The sequence below is a fragment of the Sceloporus undulatus genome, chromosome 5, assembly GCF_019175285.1.
Source record: "Sceloporus undulatus isolate JIND9_A2432 ecotype Alabama chromosome 5, SceUnd_v1.1, whole genome shotgun sequence".
Classification (NCBI taxonomy): Eukaryota; Metazoa; Chordata; class Lepidosauria; order Squamata; family Phrynosomatidae; genus Sceloporus; species Sceloporus undulatus.
The window spans coordinates 14614499-14629649 of NC_056526.1; the positions used below are offsets into that span (position 1 = coordinate 14614499).

The window sequence follows — 15151 nt, forward strand, 5'->3', positions numbered from 1 at the left end:
CCTCCAAAAAAGGAGACTCCACCACACTCCATGGGAGTGTGTTCCACTGTCAAACAGCTCTTACTATCAGGAAATTCCTAATGTTTAGGTGGAATCTCTTTTCCTGTAGCTTGCATCCATTGTTCTGGGTCCTGTTCTCTGGAGCAGCAGAAAACAAGCTTGCTCCATCCTCAATATGACAACCCTTCAAATTACTTATATAGGGCTATCATAACACTACTTAACCATCTCTTTTCTAGGCTAACCATACCTAGCTCCCTAGGTCACTCCTCACAGGGCATGGTTTTCAGACCCTTCACCATTTTGGTTGCCCTCTTCTGGACACGTCCAGCTTGTTAACATCCTTTTTGAACTATGGTGCCCAGAGATGGACACAGTGTTCCAGGTGAGGTCTGACCAAAGCAGAATAGATTGGCACTATTACTTCCCTTGATCTAGATACTATACTTCTGTTGATGCAGCCTAGAATCATATTGGATTTTTAGGTGCTGGAGCACACTGCTGGTTCATGTTTGCTTATAAAGCAGAAGTTTGTTTATAAAGAAGTATTATTAAAACACAGCATTACTGTAGTGTGCATGATTCAAAGAGAATCTGTAAGTGTCCGTCCTATTTCAGGGGATAAAATAAGTATAATAATAATGAAGTATCAAACTCATAACTAAAGTACAGGCATTACAGTCTGCCCTTGACATTCATGGGGGTTAGAGGTGCATGACCCTTGTGAAAGTTAAAAAAAAAAAAAAGTAAATACAGGGAAAAGCCCAGGATAGAGGAGGAGAAGCAAGTACACTCTTTCAATCTGCTCTGGTCCTGGGCTTGGCTTTCCGCCCCTTCCTGTTGGGAGGGGAGAGCCCAGGACAGAAGGAGGAGGAGGAAGATGGTGCGTGTGTCCTTCCAAATTGCTCCTTTCCTGGGCTTTTCCCCATTCCTACTGGAAAGGGGGAAAGGCCCAGGACAGGAGGAGGATGCAGGTGCCCTTCCAAATTGCTCCCATCCTGGGCTTTCTTCCCCTCCTACCAAAAGTGCACATGTACCCTTCTAGGTTGTGCCACGGGGAGGGGGAGGAGCATGGTCAAATTCACAAAAATCAAAATAAAAATAAAAAAATCAAATCCATGAATGTTAAACCCGTGGATATGGAGGACTGATTGTGCTTGCAAATTATTAAATGATTAAATGCTTTACAAAGCAATCTACCTTCCAGTCCCATCCTGCTAGGGACAGTAAGCCTTGCAGCACTGCACCTCATCAACTCCCACAAGAAATACAGAAGGCAAAATCACTTTATTTGTAAGTGCCAGATTTTCTTGGGCACTAACAAATTTGCCTTGTCATACAACTCTGTGCAATGGAAGAGAGTTGTTCTTTTTTTCTTCTGGTCATTTCAATACTGTATTTCACATTAAATAGCTGTGAATATTGCATTCAGCAAGATGACAGACAATACCTGCTTATAAAGCCATCCTCGTCTAACAACAGGCGCATTGGGGTTCCTTTTTATGGAATTTGACCTCTTTCCAAAATTATGAACTTTCTTTGAAGAGCGTGATGTCTAAAAAGTAGAATGAAAAAACATGTGAAAATGCAACATCGGTATCTATTATATGAAGGGAATACAAATGCATGAGTATCCACAGAGAAACATAGCCATTCCTCATCATATGCTCCCCTCTGGACTTATTAACAAACGGCTTTCTTCCTTTTTAGGTAAGTTATTTAGTTGCAGGTTATGCTGGCTCAGGCATTTCTTCATGTTTTCTGAAGAGGTACAGAGACAATTCCCAAGACTTATCTGGATCAAAACACTTAAAACTGGGATGTAATAGGATATTGTGTAACCATAGCACTACTTTTTTTGTAAAAGGGGCTAGAACAAAGCTCAACATTTAGCAAGAGAACTGGGGGGAAAAGCAGGAACACACACAACTGAAATTTTAAAGATTTTCTGTTTCTTTTGCTTTCTTTTTTGTGGGTGAGTTTAAATAACAAAGAGCTAAAACCAGTATGAGAGTTAGTTCTTCATTGCTGGAATGTTATCACATACAAATGTCTTCCACAAGCTATGTGTTCTATCATGCTGGAGTTTCCTGAGGAGGCACAATTTCCTGAGGTTCCTGAGGTTCCACTGTATAAGTGCGTTACAAATCTCATCAAACAGTTCAAGTTTAACATGGGGAAGGTGTATTACATCCACTTCTTCCCTGCTAGAATGGAACATTGGTACTTACCATGAAGGGTGCATTTCTGCAGTAGTGGGAGTGAATCCTTACAAGATCCTTATGATGGGTCTCGCTCCTCCCACACACTTCCAAGGCAAGGCTCAATAACCATCAATTTCTCCACCCTAAGTGTGAAAGCTAGTCCCTACTCCCAGTGATGACATAAGAAGCTCCACTGAGGCTCCAGACCCCCCCCCCCAATAGTATCAAACACAACAGAACACAACCTGCAGAAAAACCAAGATGGATCCCACTAATGCAGATTGAGGACACACCCCTTTGCATCTACACTATCTACAGATGGACTAATACTGATGCTTTATGGAAGATCTCCTAGCTGACAGAATGCTCTGAATAACATATTGCCCATATCCTTCAGTCACTAACATTTCCCACATAATCTCCATGCATACAGCTGTAACTAGCCTGGGTTGACATTAAGGAGCCCTCTTTGATTCAGATCTGGCCAAGCAGGTAGCACCCAACTTTCCTGTATCTGCATGCTATTTCTGAAAACCACACTCGCCAAGGCAACTGAGGTGCTATGAAATTCACCTCTGCCTTCTCCATATTTTATTTTCCTTATCACCATGGACAACAACACAACTGGAGAAAAAGTGTAAGACAGTACCTTTGGCCAACTTATCTTCAGTGCATTGAAGGCTAGAGCAACCTTTGTCCAAAACCTTGAAATGAAATAAGGGAACATGTGGTTCTCCCCTGATTCAAAGAAATCCACCCACGGGATGCCACACCTTCATTTTGAAAAAGACCAGCGAGTTCAAAGCCACTCTCCCTGGTCCAAACTCTCCCGGCTCAGCCAGTCAGCCTGAGAATCCAGCTGCTTGGCTCTGCCCAGTGAATCATCACTGCAGAATTTCACTCAAAAAGGGCACCAATAATGCAATAAGGGTAAATTGGTCCATCAGCTGGATGCACGTCACAAAAAATGTGTTTGCCACCAGCCAGGCATCCCATGATACCTCATCTGAGGATAGAATCATAGAGTTGGAAGAGACCACAAGGGCCATCCAGTCCAACCCCCTGCCATGCAGGAACTCACAATCAAAGCATCCCCGACAGATAGCCATCCAGCCTCTGCTTAAAGACCTCTAAGGAAGGAAACTCCACTACACTCCATCCTTAGAGTTCTTTAAGCAGAGGCTGGATGGCCATCTGTCAGGGATGTTTTGAAATCAGGACTGTGGGCTAAATCCATTCACCTGTTTCCAGCTATCCCCTTTAGGATGGAAAAGCACTGGGAGGAAAAGGCGTTCTCAGCTACAGGGCCTCCAAATTTTTTTATACATGGCTGGTAGTTGAGTGGAGCAGCATCTTTGTCATGATCTATGTAAGGCAGGAGGAAACTGGGGGAGGGGCTAGCTCTCTCACTCAGGCTGGAGAAACTGATTGATGGTTATTAAATCCTGCACTGCAAGTGTGTAGGAGGAGCAAGACCAGTCGTAAGGATCCTGTCATAAGGCTCCCGCCTCACAATGCAAGAAAGTGGCATGATTTATAAGGAGTGATGCCTATTTCATTCTGTTGTTCATCTGATTATCAGCCATTTGCAACTCTTTAAAAGTGGTTAAAAAATTTAATACCAAGCTGAGTTGCAGCTAAATGAATCAAGGCACCTACAGGGCAACAATTTGGAAATATGTAAAAGATTATATACAGAATCTCTCATTTTGCACTTGCAGCAAAGAACAGTGTATACATCATGTACTCTCAGCCACAAAACTGATACACTGAATCCATATTTTACTAGGTGTTTACCAGTGAAGTACTATCTAGGGAAAGCTTGGAATACATGTGCCTATTGGCAAATAGCCAATATTCTATACAGATATTTAATATTTCAAAAATCATTTTAATTTTTGTTCTATGGTTAAAGGTACAACAAACAGTGAAGGGGGGGGTGTCCTACCTCAGCCCATTGTAACTGATACTGTGTATCAGACAAATTAGAAACCTAAAAGCATTCGCTGATGCCTTATTTTCAAAACTATAGAAGTAGTTTTCTGAGAGTGACTAGGACTCATTACTTTTATACGAAACCAAAGCAACTGGAAAATGTTTATTTTGTCTTAATAAGCTCACTCAGGTGTTTTCTGCCTCTAGGATCATCCTTGAAGAGATTTGGCAAGGACTCTGAGATTACTCCCTTCCCCAGTCACTGTGAGAAATAAAATCTTAGTGGAATCAAATTAGTGCAAGGTCTCCCTCACTTGGTTGTTTGTTCACTTGTCTTTGTAATGAGGGGAGGAGGTAGGGTAGGAATAAACCATGCTGAGATCTACCACCATTCCCTTTGTAAGTATTATTAGGGATGCAGCAAAGAGGGGTATGTCTTAGCAGTAGATATTACAGTTGCCTCTCTGTTTTTGTGGGAGATCCGTTCCAGACCCCCCCCCCCCCATGAAAACAAAAACTGCCAATATTCAAGCCCCATTGTCCTGAATGGTAGTGCATGCCCATGGGCACACCCCCATTTTATCTGCCTTTATTTGCTGCTCCCGCATAAGCGAGGGATGTGGATCCCAAGTCTGCAAAAACAGAGGGGTGACTGTATATCACAAATATGTAGCGAATTAGAAGTTAAAGGTAAACAATTTTGCATGTAAACTTCTTCTAGGTGAAACTGATTAAGACTTCAAGATGGATTCTCACAGTTAGGTCACATATCCAGAATTTACTAATATCCTGTAATTATTAAATACCCATAATCTGACCCATCCTGGAACTTCATATATTTTATATCTTGCCTTCCCACTGCTCCATTGGATGACTATGTTCAGTTGTGCACAATTAGGTTCCATTAACTTTTACAACTACTGTAGATATTTCTTTGACATATGGTCCATTAGAGAGTTATTAGCAATCAATGAGGTGAAGCATATCTTTAAGTTAAAAGTGATTTTACCAAACAAGCCTGCTCATTAAAGAGAAAAAGGTGCAAGAGTAATGGTGACACCCCACTGTCTTTCTTATCTACTAGATATAACAGGCAACTAAAAATTAAGGAATAAATAATAAATGATCATGACAACCAAACATCTGTCAGGTTGGGTTATTCTGAACAAAGATTCACTTTCATAGAAGGAGCAGTATGTAAGTCTTATTATCAATGCACATCATAGGAAAATTAGAAATATCCATTATGGTTAATGCATCAAAGCACTGTTAAGTTTTCTATGCCTCACTATAATATACTAATAGCAAAGGTATTTAATGAACTTATCAAAATATTACACTATCATTTATATGTTAGGCCCCCCACTCCCCATAAAAATAGGCCCATTAAAAAAAAATGAAATAGTGCAAGCATTGTTTTTTAACCAATGTCTTACTTAAAGCTGATATTTTCAACGTATAACCAACCTGTATTTAGCTCTCTTTTTTAAAAAAGGAATTGAAATAATGGGTATTTTAAAGCAGTTTAATATCATTAGGCTTTGTAAAAGATGTCTTTCCTTCTTTTACTGAATTTATCAACTGTAAAATTGGGATTTTTTTGTTTTGTTTCAGCACATTTTCTGCAATTAAGGAAAAGAAAAGGCACTAGGGATCATGTTGCAAATATATGCTGGATAATGGAATGCACTGGGGAATTCCAGAAGAAAATGTGCATGCACTTTACTGACTACAGCAAAGTCTTTAACTGTCACAAAAAGCTATGGCTTGTGCTTAGAGCAGCGGTTCCCGACGTTTGTTGGGCCGTGACCCCCATTGGGGATGAAAGTCCCGCCCGTGGCCCCCCTGATAGGTTGGGAGGCCAGGAAGGGGCAGGATTTTTCGGCTGCATACAAGCCCCAGCAGGCTTTGCGGCTGGAAGTCCCGCCCCTTCTTAGCCTCCCAACCAATTAGGGAGGCCACCAGGGGAGAAGGGGTGGGACTTCCGGCCGCAAAGGCCTCTGGGGCTTGTAGTCCCGTCTCCTTCTTCCCGTGGTTGCCTGGCAACTGCGGGGAGAAGAGGAGGAGGCAGCCCCCACCGTCCCTTCCTCCCCACGGCTGTCTGGCAACCGCGGGAAGGGAGGGAAAGAGGAGGAAGGACCCCCGCCCCTATTCCCTGCCTCCCCCTGGGTGCCTGCACCCAGGAGAAGGCAGGGAGAGGAGGAGGGACCCCCGCCCCCGTTCCCTGACTCCTTGCGCATACCTGTGCCAGCGCGCCCCCTAGGTTGGGAACCCCTGGCTTAGAGTAATGGGAGTGCCACAATATCTGATTGTCTCATATATAACCTATACTCAGGACAAGAGGTGGCCGTCAGAACATAATACAGAGAAACAGAATTGTACAGCTATATTACTGTATGACAAAAACTAAAGAAGGGATAACTTTCCTGTTTTTATAGTGCAATTGTTACTTTCTTGGGTACTTTTATAGTCCATAGAATCATAGAGCTGGAAGAGACATCCAGTCCAACCCCATTCTGCCATGCAGGAAATCACAATCAAAGCACCCCTGACAGAAGGTACCTTACATTTCTCTGTTGAAGTTCATTTTGTTAGCTTTGGCCCAGCTTTCTAGTCTATTCAGGTCATTTTTAATTTTGATCCTGTCCTCTGGAGTTATGAGGATGTGGTCTTTCTACATGTTGTTTTTGTGTGTCTTCAAGCCATTTCAAACTTAAGGTGATCCTAAGATGAACCAATCACAGGGTTTTCTTGGCAAGATTTGTTCAGAGGTGGTTTGCTATTCCCTTTCCCTGAGGCTGAGAGCATATGACTCACTCAAAGTCAACCAGTGGGTTTCATGGCCAAGCTGAGAATAGAACCGTGGTCTCCAGAGTTATACTCCAGCACCAAAAACACTTTACCATGCTGATTCTAAATAACTTTCTAAATTCTACAAATGAAAAATCACATGGTTCAAGTGCTGTCTTATGTTGTACCATGTGCTATTGCTATCTGCTCTGCTCTGGTTGTGGTGGCAACTACAGTGGTACCCCGGGATACGAATGCGCCGGGTTACGAATTTTTCGGGATACGAAAAAATCCCATAGGGATTTATTGCTTCGGCTTACGAAGGTTTCTTCGGGTTACGAAAAAACCGCGGCGCTATTTTCCGCCACCGGAGGGCAGCAGAGAGCTATTTTTCCATTAGCGCCTATGGGAATTCGGCTTACGAAGGTATTTCGGGTTACGAAATTAACCGCGGAACGAATTAATTTCGTAACCCGGGGTACCACTGTACTACAAGGTGGATGAGAGAGTGTTTCATAGGACAACCCAGGAGTCTGTGGCATCGAGTGGATTTTTAAAAAAACTTACAAAAAGAATCAAATGTATTTACTTTTGAGAGACAGGAAATTAAAGGCTTACTTTTAAAAACTTTAAAGTAACTTCTGAGTTCTGGATTATGCAAATTCACACATTTAATTAGGTGTGGAACTGAAACAGTGATCTCCCGAATCACAAAGAGATCCTCTGATGCAATGGGGATAATCATGTAAAATAGGTGTTTACGAAGAAGGCCCAATTCATATAAGCAAGGAAGGGCTTACTTAATATCTCCATCACATTATTTCAGCATTAGAGTATGAAATGCGAGGTAGTAGATAGAATCTAGAAAGCATGATACAATGTATTGATTTTCATATCTAAAAAGCTAGATGTAAATTTCTTATTCTTTGCAGAGACTGCAAGTCACACTTATAATCTTAATGCATTTCATATGAACATATTTTTTAACTGTGGTCAGAATAATTTCCCTAGATATCACCTTCATAAACTATTTTGATTAATTCCAAAGGGAGGTTAATACTGTAAGGCTATACACTGTAGCACACTCTCCCCCCTTTAGGCTTTGTTTAATTACTATTGTTGCCAACTCTCATCAACTTGATGAGATTTAAATTCTGGTGAACTAATGAAAACTGTTCCCACTTGGTTGCACTTCAGATGTAGGTTTCATTTCATGCTTGACCTACTTGACAGTATGTTGTTGCTGTTATGGGCCCAACACTCATAACAGAAGTAAGGAAGATGAAAATGCTAATTGGCCTAATTTTTCATTGTTAAAACTACAAAGTTCAGATTATTGCCAATTCAGCTGTCTTTTTGAAAAAGTAATGAAAAATCTAAACCTCACTGTCAAGAATCAGAAGCCCACCCTATAATTCTGAAGGGTAGAATCTAATTTTACACCATTTCAACTGTCATGGCTCCATTTTATGTAATCCTAGGATTTGCAGTTTTGTGAAGCACTGATACTCTTGGGCAGAGGAGGCTAAAGGACTTGTGAAACTTCAAATTCCAGGATTCCATAGGATGGCACTACATCACTTAAAGTGGTGTTAAACTTCATTATTTCTATAGTGTAGATGCACCCTACGTTTTCCACCTGTTTGCTGGAAAACATAGTTGTGAAGAATACAACAAAATTGAAAAACCACAAAAGAGCAACACCTTTAATAATAATAATAATAAAATTATTTATATCCCGTGTCTCCCTACAGATCGCGGCAGGTTAAAGAATACAGTGCAATACATAATACAATAAAATACACACTGAAAACAGAAACAACAGATCATAATCTCCCATTCCCTCCCACTGAGAAAAAAAAGACAATAACACATTAAAAATCCCAACTAAAATAATTAAAAAGGCGGATTCAAAAAAGATAGTTTGGGTAGGGAGGGCAGTCGATACCGGAGTAAGGGGAGGTCAGTGTGAGGAGGCCTGCTGGAAGAGCTACATATTTATAGCCCTTTCAAAGGCATGTAGGGTGGTAATGTGACGGATCTCATCCAGCAGGTCATTCCACTCTTTAGGAGTGACAGATGAGAAGGCCCTCTGGGAAGCAGCCAAAATCCTGGTCTTCACTGGCGGCAATAAGTTCCTCCCAGAGGACCTGAGTGTGCGGGCTGGACTATGAGGAAGGCACTCCTGCAAGTAAGCTGGACCCAAACCATGTACGGCTTTAAAGGTGATAACCAACACCTTGCACCATGCCTGGAAATTGATTGGCAGCCAGTGAAGGGATTTTAAAATTGGTGTTACATGGTCAAGCTCATGATTTACCGGCGATCAATCTGACATGTTTGCAACAGTTGAAGTTTCCGGACTTGGCACGAGGGTAGCCCCATGTAGAGCACACTGCAGAAGTCGAGATGAGAGGTTACCTGCACATGTACCACCGTTTCTAGGTCCCCCGATTCCAGGAAGGACCGCAACTGGCATATCAGCCGAAGCTGATAACAAGCGCTCCTGGCCGTCACACCTATCTGGATTGATAAATGAAGTGACGAGTCCAGGAGCACCCCCAAGCTGCGAACATAGTCCTTTAGGGGAAGTGTGACCACATCCAGAACTGGCTGACATATTTCCAATTTTGGATTGGGGGTCCCTATAGTAAGTACTTCCGTCTTATCAGGATTCAGCTTGAGTCTGTTTTTCCTCATCCAGTCCATTACTGCCCTAAGACATTCATTCAGAGGAGAGATGCCATCCTTAGTTGCTGCAACAGTCTGAGACATAGAGAAATATATTTGGGTGTCATAAGCGTACTGATAGCGCCCCGCCCCAATATCTATGGATGATCTCACCCAGTGGCTTCATGTAAATGTTGAACAGCATTGGAGACAGGATGGCACCCTGGGAGACACCAGACTTTAGCTCCTTTTTAGAATAGCAATTGTCTCCAAGCAACACCATCTGGAATGTGCCTGAGAGATAGGAATGGAAGCACTGCAGTGCAGTGCCCCACATTCCTAAATATCTCAAGTGTTCCAGAAGGATATCGTGGGCAATGGTACTGAAGGCCACTGAGAGGTCCAAGAGCACCAACAAGGTCACATTTCCCCTTTCAATGCCCAGATGCAGATCATCGACTTCGGCAACCATGGCAGTCTCCACTCTGTATCCTGTCCTAAAACTGGTTTCAAATGGATCTAGATTGGTCAATCAAAATGCACAAAATACACCATGCAACTTTTGAAGCTCCACTGGCTTCTATGTGAGGAAAACGTGTTAAAAAATCATACAGGAGAAGAAAGATGATGGTGGTTCCAGGCCTACATTCTGTATAAGATGCTATTTCTTTCCTAGTTTAATTGGTCTGGAGAGCAATTCTCTGCTTGGCCATGTGGGGACCAGGGACAAAGGGCAATAAAAGACAGGTAATAATATTGCTCTGGGGCATTTAGGGGATAAAAATGTCACCAAATAATTTTGTTTACCGGGGGGGGGGGGGGGGGGGGGGAACTATCCCAAAAAGTATTTCCCTACTGTTGTTAGAAAGTTTAGGGAAATAGCGGGTGGAATTTGAATCTTTCTTTCACTCAGTTTTAACATTTCAAACTACTGGCTTGGTCTCAAATGCATAAAAAAAAAATAGGGTATGAAAGAGGAGCTGGATATTTTTCTCCTAGTTCAGATTAAAAGTTTAAATGGAAAAACAATTGGTAAAGACTGTATTACTTTTTAGCTAAAAGCTAAGGATTCAATTTCAAGTGTCTGAAAAAGAACATTTATTAAAGTGCTCACTGTGTTTGAAAAATTGAACTTAACCTCCAACGTTTATGGAATTAATCTTGGGTACATAGGCACAAAACAGCAGTTTTAGAATTAAGGTATATACACTAGAGAACAGTTGGAAAGGGAAGAGTCTTGGAAGAGATTTCTCCCATTCACTTCCTTCCGAGCACCATTCTCTACACACTGTTTTTAAAATAAACATCATGGGCTTGAAGACAGTTTAACCAATTCTTGACAATTCTCGTAAGCTTTCCATCTTGCCAAATGTAGGATTTTGTCACTACAAATTAAGAAGAAAACTGTGTCTGCTTGTGACATCATTAGTTTATTCATAAACAGGTTGGAAGAAGGAAACAAATTTCCATTCTATGGTTTATACATGAAGAAGGTTAGTTATCTGAAGGATGTAAAAGATTTGATTTCATAATGAACTGGGATTAAAACTCAAATTCAAGTGTAGCTTTCTAAAACTGTGGCAGAAAGTTTCAGTGATCCAGCTTTTTTTTGGGGGGGGGATATGTCTTCAGATGATTTCCAGATGCTTTGGCTATGATATCTTTAATTCTACATCTACATCTGAATGGCAACAAGTTGGGAATGGCTGCTCTAGCCCATGAAAATTCAAACTATAGGTAAAAAGCCAGGTAAAGTCTAATGTTTAGACTTTAATAATACCAGAGGATTCCTTTTTTAAAAAACTATGCAACAGCCATGAAATTAAGTCCAGGTTAGAATTTTAAAAATTATTTCAGTATATGAGATGGCTAAATTATTATTATTATTATTATTATTATTATTATTATTATTTATCATTCAAAGACTTAGCTGTGTTAGTCCAGAAAATCTGAAAGAGAGAAGCTATTAGCATGAACTTTCGTTGACTTGAGCCTACTTCCTCTGATGCATAGAGTGGAGTGGAAAGTCCAGGAACAGATCTACATAAACAGTCTGTGTGGGGGAATGTCCATAGGAATACAAAACTTTGTGGGTGTGGAGATGAGGTGACAAGTTTAATTTTAACTATGGTCATTGGGGCACAAAGCAAGAGGCAGGATGTTGTCTAAAGCCAAGGTGAGTAGAAAATCATATAAATGAGTACTGGGATGTGGTGTGGGAACCAAAAAGAAGACATGATAAACTGTCCAAGAGCCCCCATGAGGCGGGGGGGGGGAGGTTAGCTAGTGTTATAATGTGTGTAGGAAACCATTATCTCTGTTCAACTCATTGTTGATGGGCTGCAGTTTGTTGCTATATTTCAATTCTGCTGTTTCTCTTTTCAATCTTCCTTCGTAGTTTTTTTCTACAAGGACCACTATTCTGAGGTCTGAAAAGGAATGTCCAGGAAAACCAGCTTTTTGGGGATTCCCTTTCCTAAAGTCTGATTTATGTCCATTTATCCTCTGTTGCAGGGACTAGCTTGTTTGCCCAGTAGAGTGCTCTGAAGGGCATTACTGACAGTCTGGCATAAATCACATTAGAGGATGAACAAATGAAAGTCCCTCTAATATTGTAGGTGATGACATTTCCTGAACAGATGTGTAGGCTGAGTTGGCATCTGGGTGTGTGGCAAGGCTTTGTACCCATGTCAAAATCTATGTTATGTGTCTTCCTGTAAGTAACTTTGCAAAGTTTGGAGGCTTTGAGTAGGTGAGTAAAGGCCTGCCACCAAGAGTCCTTGAGAGGGCAGTATTATTATGCAGAACAGGTTGTAGTTCATTGATGATACATCTGAATGGTATCCCTGGGCATTCCATCTCAGACCTCAAAACAGCAGTTCCATAGGCAGACTTCTATAGATGTCATGCCCAGCCTGGAAGATGGCTTGGAGGACTCAGAGGATGAGCTAGAGCCTCTGGGATCTGAACCTATAATGGAGGAGCCAGAGCCCCAGGGGCTTGAACCTGTAATGGAGGAGCCAGAGGCTGGCCCTAGTTCTGCTGGAGCAGAGTCTATGGCCCCTCCAGAGGTTCAGCAGTCAAGTTTGCCTGGTGCCGAGGCTGTGGACATGGAGGAGGATCTGGGCAGTGTGCCTACCTTCAATGAGCGTCGAGCAGAAAGAGAGGGCCTTCGAAGATCTCGGAGGCTTTATCAGAAGCGTCTTCGTAATCAGGCACAGCTGAAGGTCAGCTCCTTGCCTTCTTAAGCACCTGGAGCATGTGTGGTTCTTTGCCAGTGGATATCTGACTCTTTTAGAGGAAAGACTCTGTCTCTGGCTCCTTGGCTTCTTGTCTTGAATATCTGGAAACCTTGACCTTGGACTGCTTCATCGACCTGCCTATCTGTTACCCTGAACCTCGGACCGTCTGACAATTCTCTTGGTAATCCCTTTTGGTAAAGCTACTGCATCTCTCCAGGACTGTGTAGCTTACACTGACTTTGCTGTGCTGGGAGAGGGTTGTTTGTTTGAGAACTAGCTGCCTTATCAGCCCTTTGGCTGCTTTCCCGGACAATAGAGGTCTGTCCATGGACTTCCTACTATACACCATGAATGTGAGGAAGCAGGCTCAAGTCTATGAAAGCTCATGCTAACAACGTTTCTCTTTCAATTTGGCTCAAGGGTGCTACAAGATTCTGTTGCATACTAATTTTTTTAATCATTTACTGATATATATTTTCCTTTGGAAAGCAACTTGAGAAGGTTTTTACTCTTAAAAGTGGCAGGTATATTAATGATGACAGAGATGACAAGGATCCTGATAATAACATCAGCATCACCACCAACAACACAGAGCTAGTGCCTTCACATTTGGAAATGAGATGACTTGCATCAAACTGTCGATGTAATTCTTTTTCAGTGCCATACTGCATTGACTAGCTGAATAATTTTGTATTAATAAATAATGCATACTAGATATAACAACTCACTCTGCCCAGAGGACTCACTGGATGCGCAGCATAATCTGATGTCAAATTATAGTGTGCAGCTTCACTTATCATGTTTACTGGCCGGTCTTTCTTTTCTTCAGATGTCATAGTTGCTGCAGTCCTGGAAATAGAATATGCAATAAAGCTAGAATCTGCTGTTTATGCAAACTACAGTACTATGAAAAAGTATCCCTAGCTGTTCTTTAATAAATGCTGGATATGCTTACTTGTTCAATTTCCCAGCAAGCAACTTAGGGCAAAAACAAAAGTGCAATTAAAAACAAACAAACATCTAGAAGAATTTTCCTAGCAGATTTCAACGTATCACATGAAAGATCTCTCACAATGCTTTTCTTCCATTCAACCCCCACCCCTCTTCCTCAGGCCTGGTGGTGCTGGAAAAAATTAAGTGCCTGATGGTGTGTATAAATCTGATGTGTACACTCTTCTGGAACATTCTGTAAGCAAGTGTTACAGGCAAATCCAGATTAGCAGAACAAATGTAAGGCGCTTGCATTCAAATGGGAAGAAAGCATATGTAAACAAGTTATGGGCTGATTCCTGGTAGCAGTAAGACACAGGAATGAAGTCAGGCATACCTACAGCAATCAAGAGCTTGACAAGACTCCCATTTTCCCTGAAGTCTTTGAATGGATAACTTATGTACTTCTACTTTTCCTTTAGACAGAGAAAGCCGGTAGGTGATATTGTCAGAACCACACTACTATGCTTCCTTCCAAGATGTTAATCCTTTGGACTGATAGCAAATTTATCATAGCCAGATAAGGAGATGGAGGAACTCAAAGGAAAAACTGGAAAGTTGATAGTGAAATTTTTGATAGAAGGTAAGTGCATCAGGGAGGATGCTGAACATGTAAAAATTAAAGATAAATCAAGCTAGGGGAATAGACCTGGGTGAAATGAAAATGAACGCATGAGTATGAGGGCTATAACCTCCAACAGGAAGAACAAGAATTGATACATGAGAGGAATGATCAGGAAGAAACCTATTGCTTCAGATATCTGGATAACTGGACAGTGAATTTCTGGCATCCATAAGGGCAGGTTGTGGCATCAACAAGAGCTGAAAAGAGGATGAACTGGTACAAGCATATATTTTCATATGACATGTGGCATGGGATCATCTGGATGCTCTCTTTAATCTCCATGGTCAGGATGATATTTAAGAAAGATTACAAAGGAATGCTGTAGCGAACACCAAGAATTTCCACACAGCGGTACTCATTTTAGCAATTAAATATCTTTGCTTATCCCAGTAGAATGAGAGCAGTATGTTATGTATGCAGTAAATTTGTATTTGTATCAAGTATTCGTATTTGTATCTAAGTTTTTCAGACATTAAAGCCTGTCCAGACAATATATTTTTGTTTTGTTTTGCCATTTATACCCTTTGTCATTGGAACTTTGAGATAATGGTAAGGACATCAACAACCACAAGAAGAAATCTGCTGAATCAGACTAAAGGCCTTTGTATAAAGTGCAGCATTCTGTCCTCATAACGGCCAACTAGACCACCTCCATCTTGCTAATGCACTCCAGCAACCAGTATTGAGATGAATAC

At 41.4% G+C, this 15151-nt stretch overlaps 1 protein-coding gene across 16 annotated transcripts in view; it reads right to left on the reverse strand.

Moving 5' to 3' along the window:
• Window positions 1–15151, reverse strand: part of PLEKHA5 (pleckstrin homology domain containing A5) — a 216570-nt gene that overhangs the window by 75791 nt on the left and 125628 nt on the right. For 15 of the 16 annotated variants that reach the window (XM_042466705.1, XM_042466699.1, XM_042466698.1 and 12 more), the window contains 2 exons: window positions 13570–13690; window positions 1451–1555 (listed from right to left, as the gene is read on the reverse strand). In XM_042466705.1, the coding sequence (XP_042322639.1) occupies window positions 1451–1555; window positions 13570–13690 (226 nt within the window). The remainder of the gene's footprint in view (window positions 1–1450; window positions 1556–13569; window positions 13691–15151) is intronic. The other variant, XM_042466696.1, reaches the window with a different exon arrangement.